The 21927-nt window shown below is 41.7% G+C and overlaps 1 protein-coding gene across 1 annotated transcript in view; it reads left to right on the top strand.

Moving 5' to 3' along the window:
* Nucleotides 1–21927, top strand: part of LOC144592358 (Krueppel-like factor 4) — a 48350-nt gene that overhangs the window by 8634 nt on the left and 17789 nt on the right. Inside the window, exon 2 of the mRNA XM_078396907.1 lies at nucleotides 21273–21314. Coding sequence (XP_078253033.1) covers nucleotides 21285–21314 — 30 coding nt within the window. The 5' untranslated portion in view covers nucleotides 21273–21284. The remainder of the gene's footprint in view (nucleotides 1–21272; nucleotides 21315–21927) is intronic.

Here is a 21927-nt window from a genome sequence, read left to right as displayed (position 1 = left end):
GAAGGATTCTAACCCTAAACATCATCTGTTCAATTCCTCCCATAGATGATGCCTGACCCACTGAGTTTCTCCGGCAGTTTACTTTTTTGCTCATGTCCCGACATCAGCTGTCTCTTGCGTCATTTTTTATGCACCTCTGGTGAAAACATACTGGTTGTGATTCATCTGGGAACATTAATCTCTCTTGGACAGTTATAGGTTAAAATCACACTTCCAAGGACACAGATATGTCAATCCACTCCAGTGCAGTACTGACAGAGTCAGGCGTAAGAGATTACAGGAACAAGGCAGGAGAATGGGGTTGAGATCAGTCATGATCGAATGGTCGAGCAGGCTCAATGGCCCAAATAGCCTAATTCTGCGCCTATGCCTTGCAGTGTTATGGTCTTATGGAGTGTTTTTTACAGTCCTCTGAATGTCATCCCCTGGATAGGATGTTAAATTAAGCTCGCATATGCGTCTCAGTTCCTCTCTCAAACCAATACTGCTATTTTGCAGAGAAACAGAACTACTCCCCACGTCCTGGCTCATATTGATCCCACCATCAGCATCACAAAAATGCAAATGGTCTGGTCACCATCACACTGTTGTATGTATGGCGAAGTGGTTGGTGCCTTTCTTACATTACAATGACTACATGCACTTCATTGCTTGTAAAGTGTTTTGAGAGATCCTAAGAGACTCTGTGCATGTCTTTCTTTATTTTAAGGCATCCTTTATACCCTCTCCAAGGCTTGAATATCCTTGCCAAAGTCTGATGCCTAGAACTGAACACAATACTCCAGCTGGGGTCTAACCAGTAATTCATAACCTCCTTGTCTTTGTGCTCTCTGAATTTACTCTATATACTTTATAAGCTACTAGAGTAACGTTCTTTATACTTTATGCTATAAGCTTTCTTTAACCATAACTCAGGCTACTTGGACAGAATTTTTTTTAATTTAAAATCCTTGCAATAATATTATTTAAACTGCCACTGCAAGAATGGCCCTATCTAGTTTAATTAAAATGAATTCTTACACTCCCAGAGTTAATAGCAATGACAAACCTTTATATGAGGTTCAATAATATCAGTTGATTTCACCAGCTCCTGGCCCATCTTGTGAATTTTCCAGTTGTCACGTATCCTGTCGTGTACTTCAGCAAAAAGTTCCTAAATTGCAGTTGCTTTGAAATGCATCTGTTCACCAAACATCATTCCATCAGATTTCTTTGAAAATTCTACCTCTAATTGATGCAAAACTACTAATCATATTTTTTTTCATTTTGGCATCCATTAAAGCCATCTGCTTGCCTAAAACATATTCCTTTCTTGAGCATGTACTGTAATTTGATAAAATCCAAGCAATCTTGCCTCGCGTGCAATAATTTTGTTTCTTGATGTCTTTCTCACGCATGCTGAAAATTTACAGAAACATTTTATATTTAGAGATCTATCTTCAAGGTTTTTTCTTCACATCTAACTTAGTTTTCATGTTATATTTAACAACAAATTCACCAACTTGTTGAATGTTTGGTTAAGACTGTATGGTGAAACAGATAGTTCCACATTAACCATCTCTTTCCCAGTACTGAACCTAAGTAGAATATATCTTGCAGGAATACCAGATATATATTGGGTTCTTCCTCTGAATTACAGATCCTCTCAGGCTGATTTGTCTGGCCTAATTTAATCTACTCCTTTGAATACCTGCAATATCTGGCAGTGGCTGATAATACATCCCCATCTCCATTATTGTACAGAAAAGTTTTTACTCAAGCCAATTGCTTGTGATGAAGAAGGGTTTCAACCAGAAACATCGCCCATTCCTTCTCTCCAGAGATGCTGCCTGTCCCGCTGAGTTACTCCAGCATTTTGTGTCTAGCAGCTTGTGATGAATATTGGCATTAGAACCACAGCAACTAAGATGCGAAGCATGGACTTTTAAAAAAACATTTCAGTTTGATCTCAATGAATTCTAAGCTGAAATAAGCAAAGATGCTTTTGTTTGAAGAATTGTTCTGGACATGCTGATAAAGTGCAGTGCCACCATCAACCTCAGTCTGGATATTTTCTTCCAAGCCACATTTAGTGTGAGGATTCTGCTCTTTCTGATCAGATTCCTGCAGCAGATTATGTTGTAGTCGAGAGGAAATATAGTTGATCAGTCAGAAGTCCTGTTCACCTGGTGTTATGCTTGATGACTGCAACACTCTGAGCTAGAGAATTCCAAACTTTCACAAATTTTCTATGCGAAGAAGCTCTATTTGTGCATCTCAGCCTTAAATAGTTAACCCCTAGTCTGTGACTCTTTCTAGTTCGAGTTTCCTCATCTAACAGAATTTCCCATTTCAAACCCTTTAAAAGTCTATATATTTCATTAAAATGACCTCTCTCATTATTCTGCACTCCTATGAGCATGTCCTATGCAATCTTTTCAGTATTTCCACCTCAAGAATCAAAACTAGAGAATCATAATGCCATCCTACTGTATCTTTTGCAAGGGGGTGATTACTATATTGGGGGAGTAATTTGTCTTTAGTTGCTGGAAGTAAAAACCACTGCATCAGCTGTTGAGTGTACTCATTGCCATTCCTTTGGTTCCTTGGAACCAAATTAAAGAAGTGAGCACAATTGACAACCAGTGGTCTACCACCAGTATAGCAAGGGTAATCCAAAATGAATTTCTTCCTTATTATCTTGGTCATCCTTTTTTTTCTGCAGCCAGACTAATTCTTAAGGTACACCTCAGTCTTGCTCTGACAAAGCAGGTTAGTAATGCCTCCCCAATCCACCCTACATTTGTAAATTTGGTAAGTTAATTTTCCTTTTAGACAATAGACAACAGACAATAGGTGCAGGAGGAGGTCATTCGGCCCTTCGAGCCAGCACCGCCATTCAATGTGATCATGGCTGATCATTCTCAATCAGTACCCCGTTCCTGCCTTCTCCCCATACCCCCTGACTCCGCTATCCTTAAGAGCTCTATCCAGCTCTCTCTTGAATGCATTCAGAGAATTGGCCTCCACTGCCTTCTGAGGCAGAGAATTCCACAGATTCACAACTCTCTGACTGAAAAAGTTTTTCCTCATCTCAGTTCTAAATGCCCTACCCCTTATTCTTTTGTTTTACCCCAGTAGAAAACAGATATGCCTTCATTTCCTTATAATGAGTTAAAAAAACTCGTTTCATGCTATTTTACTTTCATAGTGAAGTATTTGCTTCAATATTTCTATAGAGAAAATAAAATGTTCCATCCACTGTGTGCACACCACTCTCGGCTTCTTGTTCCAGCTCCAGGATGTGCTGATATTTTACAATAGTGGCTAAACAAACTGTACTGTTACAGCAACTGTTCGCACTTACATAGTGCTATTAAACCAGTAAATTGTCCCAGAGTCTCGCTTGAGGATGTGGCGTCTTGGTTTGGTCAGAGATAGTTTTAAAAAAGAATCCTAATGCTTGATAGTCATTTAGTGAAATCACAGGCAGTTGAAATCATTAAATCCATGACTGAAGGGGAAAAGAAACATGTGGCCATCTGAAAATGCTTTAGAATGCATGGAGTACTTTTGAAGTAAGTTTGTAGATCAATTAAAATGGGGATGAACAGAAGGTCAATTTTGTGAGAGTGGAGAGGCCTTGTTAATCCCAAATAATGCTTAGGGTAATTGACGCCCATGACAAAATAAAATGTTGGATATCCCACCCCCAACACTGAAGAAGGGTCTCAACCTGAAACGTCACATAGAAACATAGACATAGAAACATAGAAAATAGGTGCAGGAGTAGGCCATTCGGCCTTTCAATATGATCATGGCTGATCATCCAACTCAGTATCCCGTACCTGCCTTCTCTCCATACTCCCTGATCCCTTTAGCCACAAGGGCCACATCTAACTCCCTCTTAAATATAGCCAATGAACTGGCCTCAACTACCTTTCCCATGGCCTCACCCATTCCTTCTCTCCAGAGATGCTGCCTGTCCCGTTGAGTTACTGCAGCTTTTTGGGTCTATCTTCAGTTTAAACCAGCATCTGCAGTTCCTCCTTACAAACAACACCTTCTATCAGTTTTCCATTAATTTTATTGAATAGATAAGCAAACAACAGTCAAATTAGTGGAGAGACCAGAGAAATTGGGATTGTTCATCAGAAAGAAAAGGAGGGAAAAGGGTTGAGGCAAATTCAGTGAAGATGCTCAAAAACATTTTGCTCAGGAAAACAAAAATTGCACTGGCAGGAGATCAGGAAAAGAGAACACATTTAAGGGAGATGAAGATAGAAAGAAATACTGCAGTATGTTGCTGTGACCTGAAAGAGAGGGGTGGGGGGGGGAGTTAAAAACAGATTCAATGGTAATTTTCAAATAATTATTGAATTGATGTCTGAAAAATGAAAACTTAGAAGGTTCTGAGTCGTATGATGGGCTGAATGGGCTCTTTCTGAACTTTGTGATTCTGCTTTGCTATTCATTGACCAAAGAGTTCAAATGTAATATTTTTCCATATATAGAGACTCTTTGAAAAAAGTAAGTGGAGAATATAAAACTCTACCCCCCCCCCCTCTCTCTCTCTCTCTCTCTCTCTCTCTCTCTCTCTCTCTCTCTCTCTCTCTCTCTCTCTCTCTCTCACACACACACACACACACACACACACTCTCCCTCTCTCTCACACATACACTCACTCTCTCTCTCTCAGACACTCTCTTTCTCTCTCTCTCACACACATATTTTTTTCTCTTTCTCACTTTCTCTCTCTCTCTCTCTTTCTCTCTCTCTCTCTCTCTCTCTCTCTCTCTCTCTCTCTCTCTCTCTCTCTCTCTCTCTCTTTCTCTCTCTCTTTCATTTTCTCTGTCTGCTTCTCTCCCTCAATAATGCAAAGGAGGTCTAAGGAAAGCATCATAAATATATGAATTGCTATTGAAAATAATTAGGATGTGCTGGGAATATGGCTACACAAATTCAAAAACAGCCATGTTTTAAACTGAACATGATTGTTGACTTAGTTCACTGCTGTTTTCAGTAGTTTAATCTGCCTACCTGCCTGTATGTCGTAGAACGGCCCAGGTGAGTTTCATGGCACAGCTTATTCCAACATCACCTTCACAAAGAGTCAAGGGTCAAAAGTGTTTTATTGCCATATGTCCCAGATAGAACAATGAAATTCTTATTTGCTGCAGCACAACAGAATATGCAAACATAGTACACTGTAAACAATATAATAAGCGAACGAGAAAAAAATGTTCAGTGTGTATATATACACATACTCACAAGTACACACATACTTATATAAATATATATATATATATACACATACACACATCCTCTTGAAGAAAACTCTATCCTCGTGCACTGTAAAAATCCAGATCCCTATTCAAGCAACTCCATAACAGCGTGAAATGAGTTTGGTTCAACGATGTACTGAAAGAAAACATACCAACTGCGTAAGAAACCATTCTACGAAGGATTTTCTCTTAAATCTTAAGCAGAAGATTATTGCCATAAATTGTTCCAGCATGAAGATGTTTTTTATTGTAATTGATGGTTTTAATTGAGAAATCATTAAGGATTATCGTGCTTCCTTTAAGGTTGTACCTTTAAAACAACTTTTAAACTAAAACCTACAGTTTTTCTCAACGACATGTCGTGACTGATCCCAAATCTTCAGCGCAGCTTTCTTCAAAAGAGAAGCGGCTTTGTTTGATGGATTCCACAAACCAATTTATAAAAGAGGCAGACTAGTCGTTACAAGATTGCTCAATCTGACGGCAACCACTGCATTCTATTTTACACAAACCACTGCTGCATTTGTTTTAGACGGGTTCTCCAAGTTATTTTTTTCTAAGAAAGCAGATAGAAACTGCCTTCCAGTCTGTCTAGGCCAACAGATGAGATCGCATCTCTCTAATTAAAGCTTAGTAAAATATAGCTATGTACAAAATGCTTCTAAAAATGTCCAAAAAAAAAGAAACTTGACTGACAGTAAATCACAGGTTCGCTCACTAACAGTATTCATGCCGTCGTCTGGCAGACAGGGAGCTACAACGCAGAATAAAATTATAATCACGTCGCATTCTAGTACTCGAACTGCTTGATTTATATTTCTGGGCTGCTTGGTTACTTTTTCTGAGTTTTCTCTTTTTGGATGAACTTGTATGCTTTCAAATAAAACACAAACATGGGAACGTTTTGCGAAAAGGCTATTCAAATTGCAAATGGCAGATGTCCATAAACTCTGTCCCTCTCTCTGCCTTGGATTTAATACCCTTCGCAAATTCGACCTCGAATCAGCCTCGGTTTTGAATATGCCAATCCTCCCCCGGGCACACTGCTTTCCTCCAGGAGAGTTTCTAAATTCCAGTCTCCTTTGTGTTAATAATTTCCCTCGCCTACCATATCCAATCCTTCAATCATCTCAAACATCTCAATTCGGTCATCCCTTAATCTTCTGAACTCCAGGAAAAAATAAGCCTGGTCTGTGAACCTGTCCATATCATATCATCCTCTAAACCACAGCAACACTCCGGTGATAGACACAAAAAGCTGGAATAACTCAGCGGGACAGGCAGCAACTCTGGAGAGAAAGAAATGGGTGACGATCCGGGTCGAACCCCTTCTTCAGACGGTGAAACTGTTCCTGAGACAAATGTTCTGCACAATTCAGAATAAAAACATAGAAACATAGAGAATAGGTGTAGGAGGAGGCTATTGGGCCCTTCGAGCCAGCACCACCATTCATTGTGATCATGGCTGATCACCACTATCAGTAACCCGTGCCTGCCTTCTCCCCATACCCCTTGATTCCGCTAGCCCCGAGAGCTCTATCTAACTCTCTTTTAAATTCACCCAGTGAATTGGCCTCCACTGCCTTCTGTGGCAGAGAATGGAGCACTGTTATTCCAAAAGACTTCTGACCAGATTTCTGCACAACTGTAATAAAACGTTCACTAATTTGTACTGTATTCCAGAAGTTGAACACATTGACTGTATCTTCTTTCTGTCAAAATGTGTCTGACCACACTTCTGACAGTTCGGTCTCAGTGATCAGCTTGAAAGCAGCACTAGCCGCCCCCCCCCCCCCCCCCCCCCCCGCTATGCAATTAACATTTGGTCTGATAAAAAATTGATCAAATTGATTGCTAGCTTCCTTGTACCTACAGTCATTTTTCTTTAGAAATACAGTGCGGAAACATGCCCTTCGGTCCATCGATTCCGCGCCGACCTGCGATCCCCGTAAGCTCGCACTATCCTAAACATTTACAATTTATAATTTACAATTTATTTTTACCGAAGCCAATTAACCTGTGAGAGACACAAAATACTGGAGTAACTCAGCCGGCCAGCTGCAAACCCGTACGCCTTGTGAGTGTGGGAGGAAACCGGAGCACCCAGAAAAAAACCCACGGGGTCACAGGGAAAACGTACAAACTCCAGAAAAGACAGCACCAGACGGGATCGAAACGTGGTCTCTGGTACTGTAAGGCAGCAACTCTACCGCTGTGCCACCTTGCCGCCCGGAGACATTTTTAGTGGAGCTGAAAGGAACAATTAGTTGACCTTGTAAAGGTTGAAAATGGAAATTACAACACTCCCAACAAATCTGTAGTTGGAACAATTTAAGAGTTGCTCCTGCTATTTTCTCCCGTTATAAACCCAGCTGCGTCTTTGCATCAAAGTAGGATATGCAATTGACCCCCATGTAATTCAGAGGTCCCCCTTTTCCTACCAATCAGCATCTTGTTTGTATTTTCCTTTGGTAAAACCACGGCCAAACATCGAAGCACAAAATATCACATATGCTGTAATCTTGAGGGGAAAAACGAACTGCTGGAGAAAGGCAGTAGACCAGGCAGCATCTCTGGAAGAAAATACACAGGTGACGACTGTCCAGCCGTTTTTTAAGGCTGCTGGTCTTAAGAAAGGTCCCAACCCGGTACATTGGCTGTGCATTTATATCTGATCTGTTGATTTCCTCCAGCAGTTTTGTTTTTAACTCATTGAATTATGTTCATGGGAAATCAAAAGCAGAATACTGAAATGACCCAGCTTCACCAGAGAAAATGAAGAACATCAAACAAGGAATCATTGAGCACAGCACAACGACAATGCAGTAGGTACCTTTACATATATCTCCTGATGTATAACACATCCACAAACTTTGTGACGTTTGGTAACTGATGATACACAACCACATTTACAATCTGGGACATGATACAACCACTTTACTGATCTTGATTGAGTGATGCATAATGATCAGATCACCAGAGTGAATTCCCCATTTCTATTATTGAAATAATACCATGGGCATTTTAGCTCTCCTCTGAATGGGTAGATACAGTCTTAATTTTACACCTCTTCAGGAAGATGGCACCCGAACAGTGTACCTACCACTGCATCAGTAAAGCACTCAAGCATCAGCCTGAAAATTATGCACCATACACTGGGATAGGGCACAAAAGAACAATTGTGTTCTTTACTGGAAGGGAGAGTCATGATGAATGGCTCTCATATCGGCTATTCTTGGGATTACTTTGCTTGCAAAGCTCCAGCTTTTAAATTTAAACTGATCTCCATTGAGATATTAAATGAGTATTGGATGTATTTTTGGAAGATTTGCACTATATGTTGTTGCAATTTTCTTCAGTATTTTTGGAAAAGATAGTAAACAATGTTGGAAATAACATAATTCATTTTGTAAAAAAATATATGCTTTCAAATTGATTTGTTAACTTCAGAGATACAAACTCATAATACATCACTTGGGAATAATGGGTCATTGACACTGAAATCCAACAACACATGCTTCAGGAATGGTGTGTACTGTTCATAGTCACAGGGTCATACAGCAGGGTAACAGGCCATTCAGCACAGGCCGACCAAGATAATCAATCTAAGAGAGTCCGATTTCCCGCATTTGGCCCATATCTGTCCATGTGTCTATTAAATGTTGTTATTGAACCTGCCTCAACAACCTCCACCAGCGGCTTATTCCATATGCCCACCACCATCTGAGTGAATAGCTACTTAACTATTTAACAACATACAAGAGTAGAGTAGGCTTCTTGAGTTGAGCTTTGAAAATTCATTAAAGCAACCAGGTCTCAGGGACTCCAGCATTACCACTAATGTGTGGGACCATTCCACCCACTGGGTTAAGTGCTGGATTAAGGCTGACTCAGTCACACTGGAAAATCACCAGAGACGTCGACCTGGGGCCCAAGGTTTGTGGAGATTTTATCAGGCCCTTAATGATTCAGAGAACATTTGCTAGCTTACTCCGTGAACTCTTCCCCACACCATTGCTCAACTCCACTGACCATGATTTCACCATTTTTCTTTTCATCCATCAAGATATGGCACTGCCTCCTCAAACCGCCAGAAAAATGTCAGCAGCCTTTTTTCTTTTTTTTTTAGAAGCAGCAGAAAATGTCTTGGCATTCATGCATTTTAAAGTTCTGTTTTTTATTATTTCGATATATCATTAACACAATTCCTGTGGTTCTCCTGCAAAATCCCAGATAACAAGCTGAACCAAGAGTAGCACTATTTACTTGGACTTTTTCTAACACCTCTCTGTCCTTTTATAATCTCTCTGCCTCCATGACAGGTGAAAGACTATTGACTGATGTCAACTACAAACCCACCAACTATCACGGACTACAGCTCCTCCCACCCTGCCTCTTGCAAAAACACGATCCTCTCAAATTCTCCACTGCATCTGCTCCCAAGATGAAGCTTTCCATTCTAGGACATCCGAGATGTTCTTTCTTTAGCAAAAATAGATTTCCCCCTGCTGTTATATATGGATCACTAATCCACATCTTTTCTATGTCATGTAGTTCTGCTCTTGCTCCCTCTCCTCTCAGATGAAATAAGGATCGAGCTCCCTTGGTCCTTACCTTTTACTCCACCAGCCTCCACATCCAACACATCAGTACCTGACATTTCCGCCGCATTCAACAGGGTCCCATCACCAATTACATCCTCCAATCCCCACCTCTTCTGTGCAAACCACTCTCTCTGCAACTCTTTGGTTTACTCATCCCTTCCCATCCAAGCCGTCTCGTCCCCAGGTACTTTCCCCTGCAACCAGAGATGTAACCCCATCCCCTCACCTCCTCCCCCACATCCATCCAAGTGTCCAAGCAACCTTCCAAGTGAGATAGTCATTCACGTGCACTTTCCCTAACCTCATCTATTGCATGTGACCTCCTTTACATCGGTGAAACCAAGCATAGATAGACTAGATGACCGATTGGCCAAACACTTTCACTTGGTCCTGCTTGATCTCCCAGTTATTAACCAGCATAACACCCCTTTCCATTCCCATACTGACCTTTCTGTCCTAGGTCTCTTCCATTGCCAGAGTGAGGCCATATGTAAACTGGAGGAAAAGCACCTCATATTCTGCTTGAGTAGTTTACAAGCCAACAGTAAGAACAGAATTTTCCAATTATAGGTAACTAACCTACAAATACCCCCCCACCCAACTTTTCTCCCTTTCTACTACCTCTCCACTCCTCCCCATTGCCCCTTCCACCTATAATACTTCCTCTGGTTTCACATTCTGCATATCTTCTATCCTTATTTCACACTATTTGTCTTTTCATCTAAGGCCGTTGTCCAACTATCTGCCAAAGAAAACTACCCCTCACCTATATCCACCTATCACTTATCTGGTTTTGGCCTGCCCTCTCCTCTCTTCCAAATTTCTCTCTCCCTCCCTCCCCCCCTCCCCACCACCACTATCATAAGTTTGATGAAGGGGCCCAATGCAAAATGTCACCTATCTATGTTCTCCCAAGATGCTGCCTGACCCGTTGAGTTTTTCCAGCATATTGTGTATTTTTTCAAGAGTAATACCCATTGACAGGAGCTTCATCAAAGCAACATAAAGGGTCCCTTTTCTCCATGCAACTGCCTGTTATTAATTACAATCTTCCCAATAAAATGCCCGAGATATAAAAGCAAGAAGAGGAACGTCGGGCAAAAATCTTGTGGCTCTCTGATTCTTGTGATTCTTGTCTGTTGTCCCTCTGTCTCCATGTACAAGTAAAAAAGCTTCATTGCAATCACTGAATTGTTATCAAGGAATCAGAAATATTCATAAAGCAGAAATACTCAAGAATACCATATATCTGGAACAAAAAAAGCAAATGATGAATATACTCAGGAGATCAGATAGCATTAATCAAGAGCAAATAAAGGGCAAGATTTGATGTTGATGAATTATCAACCCTGATCAAATGATTTTTATAATCCCCTCTAGAGTCGGCAACCATTTTGAACTCAGGGTGGTTATAAATGACTTTGCATTATTATAAGGACCAAAAGCACAAAATGCTGGAAACACTCAGTAGATGAGGCGTCCATGGAAAGAGAAACAGAGTTATGTTCTAATTGAGAGACCTTTTGTCAGACTACATGGAAGAATGATTTTTGGTTTAAAATGGGTGATTCTAAATGTCACACGGCCAATATTTATTCCTCCGTAGCCACGACTGCAACAGATTTAACAGTCATTATCACGTCTCTGTTTATTGGAACTAACTGTGTGCAAGTTCCAATAAACTGTGTGCAAGGCAGCTCCGTTTCTTAATCTGCAACAGTGCCTCTACACCTCCTAGGTCTTTCATTGGTTATATGGTGCTTTGGTTGCGGAAGGCACTGTAGAAATACAAATATATTTTACAAATCTATTGGAATTTAAGGCAGAACTCAGACCAGTAATAGCTTCATTTCGAGGGAGGAGGATGGTTACATACCTTGAATCGACATTGCCCATATCCTTCCAATTTATTGGATTTTCCATGAACTGAATTGGATTTCAACTTACTTTGTAGTCATGTGATGATTTAATGAATTACATGTTGCAGAATATCAACGGATGCTTGAAACAGATTCAAATTGTTTGTCTATCGCTTGTTACGTCTGTGAATGAAAATTACATTGCAGATCTTCCCGCTTAACCCAACCGATTGCAAGCGAGAAAGCAGCACACTCCCAAGCCCAACATTTTATTGTTACACATTACACCTCATAAAATATGGACTGATTGCACCGAGATTATTGTTGCTTAATGCATGCAAGCACCACTATCTGATTAAAACGCTTATTCCAGGTGATAGATCAGAAATAAAACCCAATAAAAATTCTTCCCTCTGCCCAAACCTGCTGTCAGAGCACAATTAGGGAGCTAAAGGGAATTCCCAACTTAGTCAGTTATTAACTGGCTGTTTGCTCTTTTTAATTCTTTAACTCTTTTCAATACTGTTCTGTGATAAGTGATGTAAGTTTTTTTTTAAATTATTATTTTATTTAAGTTTGAACATATCTTTCATTAATTCAAGGGATGTGGACTTTGCAGGCTGAGCCAACATTTCCCATTCCTAATTGCCCTTGAAACGGTGGTGGCAAGCTGCCTTCTTGAACCGCTGTAATCCCTGAGGTGTGATGATACTCGCACTGCTGTTAGAGTGAGGGATTCAGGATTTTCATCCAGTGACGGTGAAGGATTTCCAGGTCAGGATGGTGTGTGGTTTGGAGGGCAAACTCTATGTTGTAGCAACAAGGAAATGCAGATGCTGGTTTACTAAGGAAAGACATAAAATGCTGGAGTAACTCAGCAGGTTGGGCAGCATCCCATTCAGCATCAGACTGAAGAAGGGTCCTGACTCAAAACATCACCTATCCGTGTTTTCCAGGGATGCAGCTTTACCTGCTAAGTTACTCCAACATTTTGTGTCAAACTGTCTAATTTCAGATTGGTGGTCCTTATGCTTTTGATGGCCTTGTCTTTCTAGTTGGCAGAGGTAGGTGGGGGTTGGGGGGGGGGGGGGGGGGTTGGAAGATGCTGTCCATGAAGTTTGCCCCACCTTATACTTAATAGCTTACTTGTTCTGATAACAGATTGCAATTAACCCTCAATAAAAATTCTGCCCTTTGTCCAAACCTCTCCCAACAGTAGTTCAGCTGGACTAACTCCATAAGCAGTACAAATGATCGATGTTATGGTTTAAAAAAAAACTGTCACCATACATGTTCAACCTGAACCAAGAAAGAAGTTTCAGACCTATTCAACTGGGGTTAACCTAACAATTATTAATACCAAATGAATTTCATTGTCATGGCTCATCAATTACCCTAACCATGAACTGTGACTCAGTCTCTTTCAAACTATTTGCTGTTTTTCATGTCCTGTCACCCCGATCAACTTCTTGATTCAGTGGATCTTCCTCTGGCTAATTAAAACTGATGCTTTTAATTGAGGATGAATTATTTCATTCAGTGTCTGATGGATATCAATCTTGTCATCTTGTCTCCTAGAATCTCCGGACAAGAGGTTTGACAGAGATCTGACATAGAGGATATAAGGGTTTTCTATCTGTAACCCAAGCCCTGTTTCTCTCTCCACAGATGCTGCCTAATCAGTATTTGGTTCAGGTTTCCACCACCTTAAGTTTTTTATTCACGCATGAGGATATGGATCAAAAATATTTTGTAAGTGCCCTCACAAATTGCATGTTGCAATCAACTAAGAGGTCAGGAGTAAAATGTGGATCTGATGCTTCAAACTCAAGCAGAATCCAATCCTAAACTTGTAAAGTTCTGAAGTGCTCACTCTCCTATTAATATTCCTGTAGAGCTGCAAGGGACTGCCATCTCCCAAAGGTTTATCACTCTCAATGGTCACAGAGGCTGTGGTGAAGATCACGAGCTTAAATCCAACTCAAATTTGGACATTTTAATCACTAGTGGCACAGTGTTGCCAAGATGCGAGCTTTCTCCAGCTGTAGTTTTTGACCCTCACAACACCATCAGTTCAACTAAATCTAGCCAGAAAACGAATTAATGTCCTACTCTTTCCAAGCATGCATTTGTTCTAATGTACTGAAATGCAGGGTTATCTGATCACTGTTGCTGTTGTGGTCATGCTGACCATTGCTTCATATCCCGGATAATGGTGTAATGAGGTTGTTTCTTTTTTCACCCCCAAGGGACATAATTGAATTCAGAAAGGGGAAGTTGGGAGCGTATGCACCAGTTTTCATTGGTGGAGCGGTGGTGGAGAGAGTTAGCAGCTACAAATTGTGGGTGTTAACATTCCAGATGTCCTGTCATGGGTCCAGCACATTGATATAATCAGGAAGTAGGTGTGCCAACACCTTTATTTTCTTAGATGTTTAAAGAGATTCAGCATTTGTCTCCAAATACTGCAGCAATCTACTACAGATTGAAAGTATCTCGACTATTTGCATTTTAGCCTGGCATGGCAATTTCAACACACGTAAACACAAAAACAGAGAGTTTTGACTCTGCCTGGTACATCGGAGGCACTGCCCTCCTCACCATCAATAGCATGTACATAACGAGCTGCCTCAAGAACTGTGAGGAAGATGCTATGAGGTTGCAGGGTGACTTGGACAGGTTGTGTGAGTGGGCGGATGCATGGCAGATGCAGTTTAATGTGTGCAGTTTTGGTCTCCAAATTTGAGGAAGGATATTCTTGCTATTGAGGGCTTGCAGCATAGGTTTACTAGGTTAATTCCCGGAATGGCGGGACTGTCATATGTTGAAAGACTGGAGGGACTAGGCTTGTATACATTGGAATTTAGAAGGATGAGAGGAGATCTTATCGAAACGTATAGGATTATTAAGGGGTTGGACACGTTAGAGGCAGGAAATATGTTCCCAATGTTGGGGGAGTCCAGAACAAGGAGCCACAGTTTAAGAATAAGGGGTAGACCATTTAGAACTGAGATGAGGAAAAACCTTTTCAGTCAGAGAGTTGTGAATCTGTGGAATTCTCTGCCTCAGAAGGCAGTTGAGGCCAATTCTCTGAATGCATTCAAGAGAGATCTAGATAAAGCTCTTAAGGATAGCGGAGTCAAGGGGTATGGGGAGAAGGCAGGAACGGGGTACTGATTGAGAATGATCAGCCATGATCACATTGAATGGTGGTTCTGGCTCAAAGGGCCGAATGGCCTACTCCTGCACCTATTGTCTTTTGTCTATTGTCTATTGTCTATTGTCAAGAAAGTGGCATCAACTATCAAGGATCCCTACCATCCAGGCCATGCCTTCTTCTCATTGCTACCACCAGGCAAGAAGTCTGAAGTCACACATCACCAGGTTCAAGAACAGCTAACCATCAGGTTCTTGAGCCACCTGCACAACCCTAATCTTATCTCCTCAGTGGGACACTATGGACCATATCTTGCACTACCATTATCTTGTTTTTGAATTGTGTTTTAGTACCAAAGTCTTGTTTTTTTCTCCCCCCCACCCCAGATTTTTTTTTCTTTCCCTGCCTTAGATAAATGTATGAGTAATTTGTGTTTTTGTGTGTTGTCTGAGTCTATGTGCCTGTGATGCTTCTGCAAACAAGATTTTCATTGAACCATACTCGCCATATGCACATGACAATAAATACTAGACTGACTGACATGTGGTAAATGTATTTATACTCTCGTGGCCTGATTCCACTTCTGGCTGACTGTTATTCCTCGTACCAGGTGTGGTGTCTCTGGTCCTTGTTTCATATAATACTCCAGCACCAGATATCACGCGAGAAAAAGTGTTTCAAAATCTTTTCCACTAAATTATTGGCTGCGCTGTTGGAAATAACACTTGGTTGATAACTGTCCCTAATGCACGTACCCTAGGACTTGGGTTGGAATGGCAACAGGAAGTAATAGGAATGCAAGAATGAACCAACTCTTTATTTTATACTAAAGCAGACAAATATTGTGCAAGATGCTTCGCAGTAGAACTGTCCACTGTGTGTGTAACTGTCCAACAAGCATTTAATTTGTGTAGGGTGCGGTTATGCCAGTGATCTACAGGGACTCGTTATTCCAAATTGTAAGGCGTTCTCGTTCTCTCGAGCATTTTTATTCCTGACCAGACTTCATAGAATGATAAAGTAAAAAAAGACCGTTTGGCCCATTGCCTTGGAGACGGCTCTTTGAAAGTGTGGCCACAAGAAATTGCAGATGCTGGACTATTGAACAAGCAAAAATCACACAGAGTGCCGGAGTAACTCAGCGAGATAGATACCACCACACCCACCTCCCTTCCAGCACCCCACCCCCATTATAATCAGTCCAAGGGACCCGACCAGAAACATCGCCTATCCATGTCCCCCAGAGACACTGCCTGACCCGCTGAGATACTCCAGCACTTTGTGGGGGGGGGGGTTTGTTTTAAAAAGTGTAGCAGGGTTTTCCAAATAATCAGCAGAGAAGGTGAAATTCGACACGACATGTCTGAATCCCCTTTAGCGGGTCAAAGAATAGAAAGGTAAGAGGCCGTTCAGTCCATCAAGTCTGGAACGTCTTTTCCGAGCACAATCCAGTTATCCCCGCCCCTCCCCCATCTCATATCCTTGAAATGTTTTCTCCTTCGAATGGTTATCCAATTTTCCTTCGGGGGTTCCTATTAAATCCATCACCCAATCGTCCAGCCCTTTCCAAATCCCCACCATTCATGGTTGAGAAGTTTTCGTTCGAACACTTCTGCTTCCCCTGTCAAGCACTTTAAATCTGGAATGATTTTTTTTTTTTTAAATTTAATAAACTCTGGCATGAGATCTGGATCTAAGACATGGGCTGTTTCTCTTTTCACAGAATCTGCCTGACCCACTGGCTGTTTCCAGCATTTTGCTTCATTACCTTTGACCTGAGGGGTAACCTTCTCCACACAAAGGGTGGTGGGTGCCGGAGGAGGTAGTTGAGGCAGGTGCTATCGCTACATTTAAGAAACATTTAGACAAATACATGAATAGAACGGGTTTAGAGGGATATGGGCCAAACGCAGGCAGGTGGGACTAGTGTAGATGGGACGCGTTGGCAGGTGTGAGCAAGTTGGGCCGAGGGCCCTGTTTCCACTCTATGTCAAGTCAAGTCAAGTCAATTTATTTGTATAGCACATTTAAAAACAACCCACGTTGACCAAAGTGCTGCACATCTGACTAGGAAAAAAAAGAAACATACAGTGGCAGGCAGCCAAACACAACGGCGCGGCCATCTTGAACAAAATGTTAATTCAATCACCCACAGTCCAACAACAAAAGCATTAAATAAGCATCAAAATTATACCCCCAAAAAAACCCCCAAAAACCCAGTCCAACAATAAAAGCACTAAACAGGCACCCAAATTACCCAACCCCAAAAAACCCCAAAAACACAGTCCAACAATAAAAGCATTAAATAGGCATTCAAATCACACAACCCCAAAAACCCCCCAAAAACACAGTCCAACAATAAAAGAGCTAAACAGGCACTCAAATCACACAACCCCAAAAACCCCCAAAAACACAGTCCAACAATAAAAGCGCTAAACAGGCATTCAAATTACACAACCCCAAAAACACAGTCCAACAATAAAAGCATCAAACAGGCACTCAAACCACCCAACCCCAAAAACACACAAAAAAAGAAACATCCATCACAGTGAGTCTCCTCCAGTCCTCTCCTCACTGTGATGGAAGGCCACAATGTCTTTCCCTTCTCCCGCTGTCCTCGCCCGCAGCCAGGTTGTTGTGGTTGCAGGCCGCACCGGACGGTCCACAGCGGGCCAAGCCCAAGGCGCGTCGCGTCGCAGCCGCTCCCGCAGCCTCCGAAGACGGCCGGCTCCGGTGGTGGTAAGTCCGATCCGCGGACTCTGCGAACCAGAGCCCTGGAGGCCGCCAGCTCCAGGAGTTGGGCCGATGGTAGGGCCGCAGCAGGAACGGAGACACGGCCCAGAAAACAAAGGTCGGGTCTCCGTTCGGAAGGGACACCTATTTACAATTTTACAGTTTCCCCCTCCCCCCCACATACACACATAGTACACAAACACAAAAACACCACATCACAACTACAATTAAGACCAAAAAAACAACAAAAAACACAAACACAAATGGACCGCAGGTGAGCCGCAGCTGCTAGGGCAGTGCCGCCACTCTAATGCCTCTGTAACTCTGTTACCCTCCCGGTATGGACATCCGCTAGTTATGGCCAAGAGCCAGATTATCTTTACTAACACTGGAGACCCCTTTCCTGATCTTGGTTCTATCAAATATTTTATCGATTCATTAGGATGAGGGGGAGTGGGGTCCCAGTTTCCCTGACCAATTCACGTAACTGAAATCTCCGGTCCTGAAAACTACATTGGCACATCCACTGCATAATCTCGCTAAAGTCTTCACATTTTCCTAAAGTTCTGTCTCGAACTGGGACGGAACACTTGTTGGGGGAATAATTTTCTTGTAAATTATTGATTCATTCTTTGTACTCAAAATTAATGCTATCACAAATCATTCTAGTCCATTTAAAATGTATAAAACAGTAAAACAGTTTAAATTGCTGGTGAGGACCCAGATGTAATATCTCACAGCTTGGGACTTTAGCCTGGTCAAACATTACTCTCACTGTGAGTTTTTGGAAAGAAAAATGTATGTTTTTTTTTAAATCAACGGTCCATTGGTGTGTCTGAAGGAGATTATATCGAGACATTGGTGTTCGCATTGTTATTGTGGGGAATGTTGGTAATCAGAGAGTTTCATATAATTGGCCAAAGACCCGAAGGGAAGATAATACATTTCACCCAACGTGTTGTAGTGGTCTGAAAGGGGCTGCGTGAACGGGCGGTGGAAGCAGATTCAATAGAAAGTTTCAGAAATAAATGGGATAAATACTTGGGAAAGTGAAATAAAACGCATGTAGTTCTAAGAGGAGAGAGCGGGGAGAAGTGGAACCAACGGGGGAGTCTCTCAAAGACCCGAAAAGCGGACAAGGCGCCGAATGGCCCTTGTGATGCTCTTTGATTGTGGGAGGCGCTGAGCCCAACAACCGTGCAGTACGAGTGAGAAGACAACAGTGTCTCCCCCCTGATAAAGCTGTCATCTTTGAGACTTCTCGAAATAAAAAAACACAGAAACATTCAGCAGGTCAGCCAGTATCCGTGGAAAGAAAAACCTAACGGTTTGGACCAATAGTCTAACGTCAGGCATCTAATAATGTTCAGATCAATAAACCTTTGGTTTGATAGAATCGAAGAACGGTCTCGACCCGAAACGTCACCCATTCCTTCTCTCGAGAGATGCTCTGTCCCGCTGAGATACTTCAGCAATTTGTGTCTATCTTCCAAAACACAAATCTCAGTGTCCCAATATTAGGAAATATTGTAGTAATCATTAGATTCTTGGCTGAACCGTGCAATCAAATGGGATGTACGCTTAGATCTCGTGAATTATTGAATTATCTAAAATATTTTTTCTTGGTCAAAACACAAAGCGCTGGAGTAACTCAGCGGATCAGGCAGCATCTGTGGAAGGAATGAATAGGCGCCGTTTCGGTTCGGGGGACTTCTTCAGACTACTTTGTTTTTTTACTCAAGATTCCAGCATCTTGTGACCCACATAATTGTTAGGCCATTGCGTCCGTGCGTCTTTACTACAATCTCTGGAATCATTATGTGAAGGCTAAAAGTCAAATGTGTCTCGTTTAATTCTCGAAAGATTGTCTCAATATATTTTACTGCCTTGGACTGCTATTTCTAGATCTCCGCGGCAGTGTTTTAAAATGACCATTGCTTTCCCAGTGGCTGGTAATTTGGAGAGGAAAGGGGATGAAAATAAATTCGTCAGTCAGTTGAGTTTCTAAGTTGGATACTTTTGTTAATTGTGAGTGGGACGGAGAGTGGGGCAACGGTTCTTGCAGCGGCCGGAGTCCGGCGATGAATTCGGCCTGCTCGCTTTCACGGCGCTTTTATGGGTTTCTAATCTTGGATTGGCAAATTACATCAGCCCATGTCGTCAGCCGAGTGTCTGTCGGGAGAGGGTCATTTCCGCATCATCCCATTTCCACCAGTCATTGGGAGAAATCCTTATTTATCTTTGTTTAAATTGGCTCCGATCCCGAACCGTGTGCCAGCGGCAGGCTCCGAGCTTCAAGGGCTTAGACTGGACAAAAGTTGTTAAAACACGTTGTGCGTATGTGAGTGTTTCTTTTCGCTGACTTCAACGCCATGTGATCAGGAAGGCAGGCTATGTTTCCATTTCCCCTCTTGGCTGGAGGAAACAAAGTTGTGTTGTGGGATGTCGGCGTTGAGAATTACGTAGTAGGTTAAAAATAACTGGGATATTTAAGGTCTGGAGCAGCGGAATCCCAGACCAGAGAGAGTGAAGCGAGAGAGAGAGAGTGGTCAGTCTCCAGAACCGGGGCTCAGCTAAAGCCTTGAAAACCACTCTATGTGTGTAAATTAATACGCTCATGTTTGCTTTTGTGTCTGTGTTTGTATCTGTGTGATTAAATAGCGCTTTCCTTCAGGGTCCGTGTCAAACTTAACGGTTACAGTACAATTTTCAAGTCTATGTTTCAGATTAAGTTTCAAGGACATGATTTGGTGGGCGTAAGATCTCAGACAAATATATTCCTACGTAGTTTTCTACCACCACAATTTATACCGAAACATAATTTCAGACATTTCTATGAAGACGATGTCTCGAAAACATCTTTAAACATTACAGTGTTGCAATTGCTATGCAATGTTCTATTTACAACCTTCAATCAGCCCATTTCCCTGAGAGTCTGTTACTCTTGGGTTTAATTTGGTTTCGAAGGAACAGGGATTTATTATAAATTATGATAATATATATGTTTAAAAGTAAGAAGGAATCGCGGTGATTGCGCACTGTAGACCGACGGTCCTGGTATTAACTGTTCAAGGTTAAGCGGTAATAAATACCTTCACGGAATCAACCTTTAGGAATTGATTTTAATCATCTCATTTGGCGGGTTGCCTGCACGGTTATCGTGCATGTGCCCGAGTAATTATTACTTACAGGTATCTGTAATTCGCGTGTACCGGTAAATGTATGAATGGGTGTAGGGGAAAATATGCATCTATGCATTTATTACACAGTACAAGGAGGTACATAGACATTTTGCAGCTTATGTACAGTATAGATCATTCAGTCTACTGCCCCTTGCTGACGTTTATGCTCCTCCTTCAATTCATTCACCCTGTCACCATATCCCCCAATGTCTCTCTCTAAGGTGACAATCCATCTTCTCCTTGAGCGTATATACTAAATATCTGCAATTGGAGATGTAGTATCTTAATGTCTGCATAAAAGTTTGCAATTAAATTGTATGTTGAACGGGTTCTTAAAATATTTTTGTTTTTAACTTCGCAGTGTAGAAATATTATTTCGACACCGTTGTCTAAAATTTGATAATATCTTATTTTACTTCACATCTCGCTGAGAATTATTGATGTCTGAACAAAGATTTCGCTTATTTACCCAGGCGGCCGCTGATATGACCCTACTGACGAGAAGCAATCATCAGGTATGTGGATTTAGTTAAGAATCGTCTGAATTAACACAGATGCTTAAATGTCTGTCTTCCTGTATGTGCGTGCATTTTCGTAGCATAATATCAACAATATCAGCAATATTGCAACAATTGATTTTGTTTCTAGTTAAATATGTGGTTCAGTATTTCCTCGCTATACCTGCCCCATAATCTCACTAAATGTGACCGGCTCCAAACTCCTCCAATATTAGTGATTGGTTCGCCATTGGGTAAAAAATCAAGCCTCACTCTTGGGGAGTTTGATTTTCTGACTAATTTCGGTAGATTTTAGCCTGGGATCGTGATTGGGTTATCAATAGAACCCACAATAAGTGTACGCTCGTTTAGGGTCTTCTACGTGCCAGGTGTGGTTTAAGAATAGCACTTCCACATCGGTTATAAAGTTGACTTTTCAATCCAAATAAAAAGTCACCCCGTCCGTTGCAATGCCCCATTGAGGGAGTGCCGTCACGTCGGAGATGCTGCTTTTCGGATAAGTCCATAAATGGCTGCTGGGGTTAAACAGGGCGAAGACAGGTCATTCGGCCCTCCACGTCTTCTCCTAGCATCAAATATCCATCCATACTCTACCACTTGGCCGGTTGCT

This window comes from Rhinoraja longicauda, chromosome 3 (assembly GCF_053455715.1).
Source record: "Rhinoraja longicauda isolate Sanriku21f chromosome 3, sRhiLon1.1, whole genome shotgun sequence".
Classification (NCBI taxonomy): Eukaryota; Metazoa; Chordata; class Chondrichthyes; order Rajiformes; family Arhynchobatidae; genus Rhinoraja; species Rhinoraja longicauda.
The sequence above is the reverse complement of the archived record's forward strand: the minus strand, read 5'-3'. Positions and strand labels throughout refer to the sequence as shown.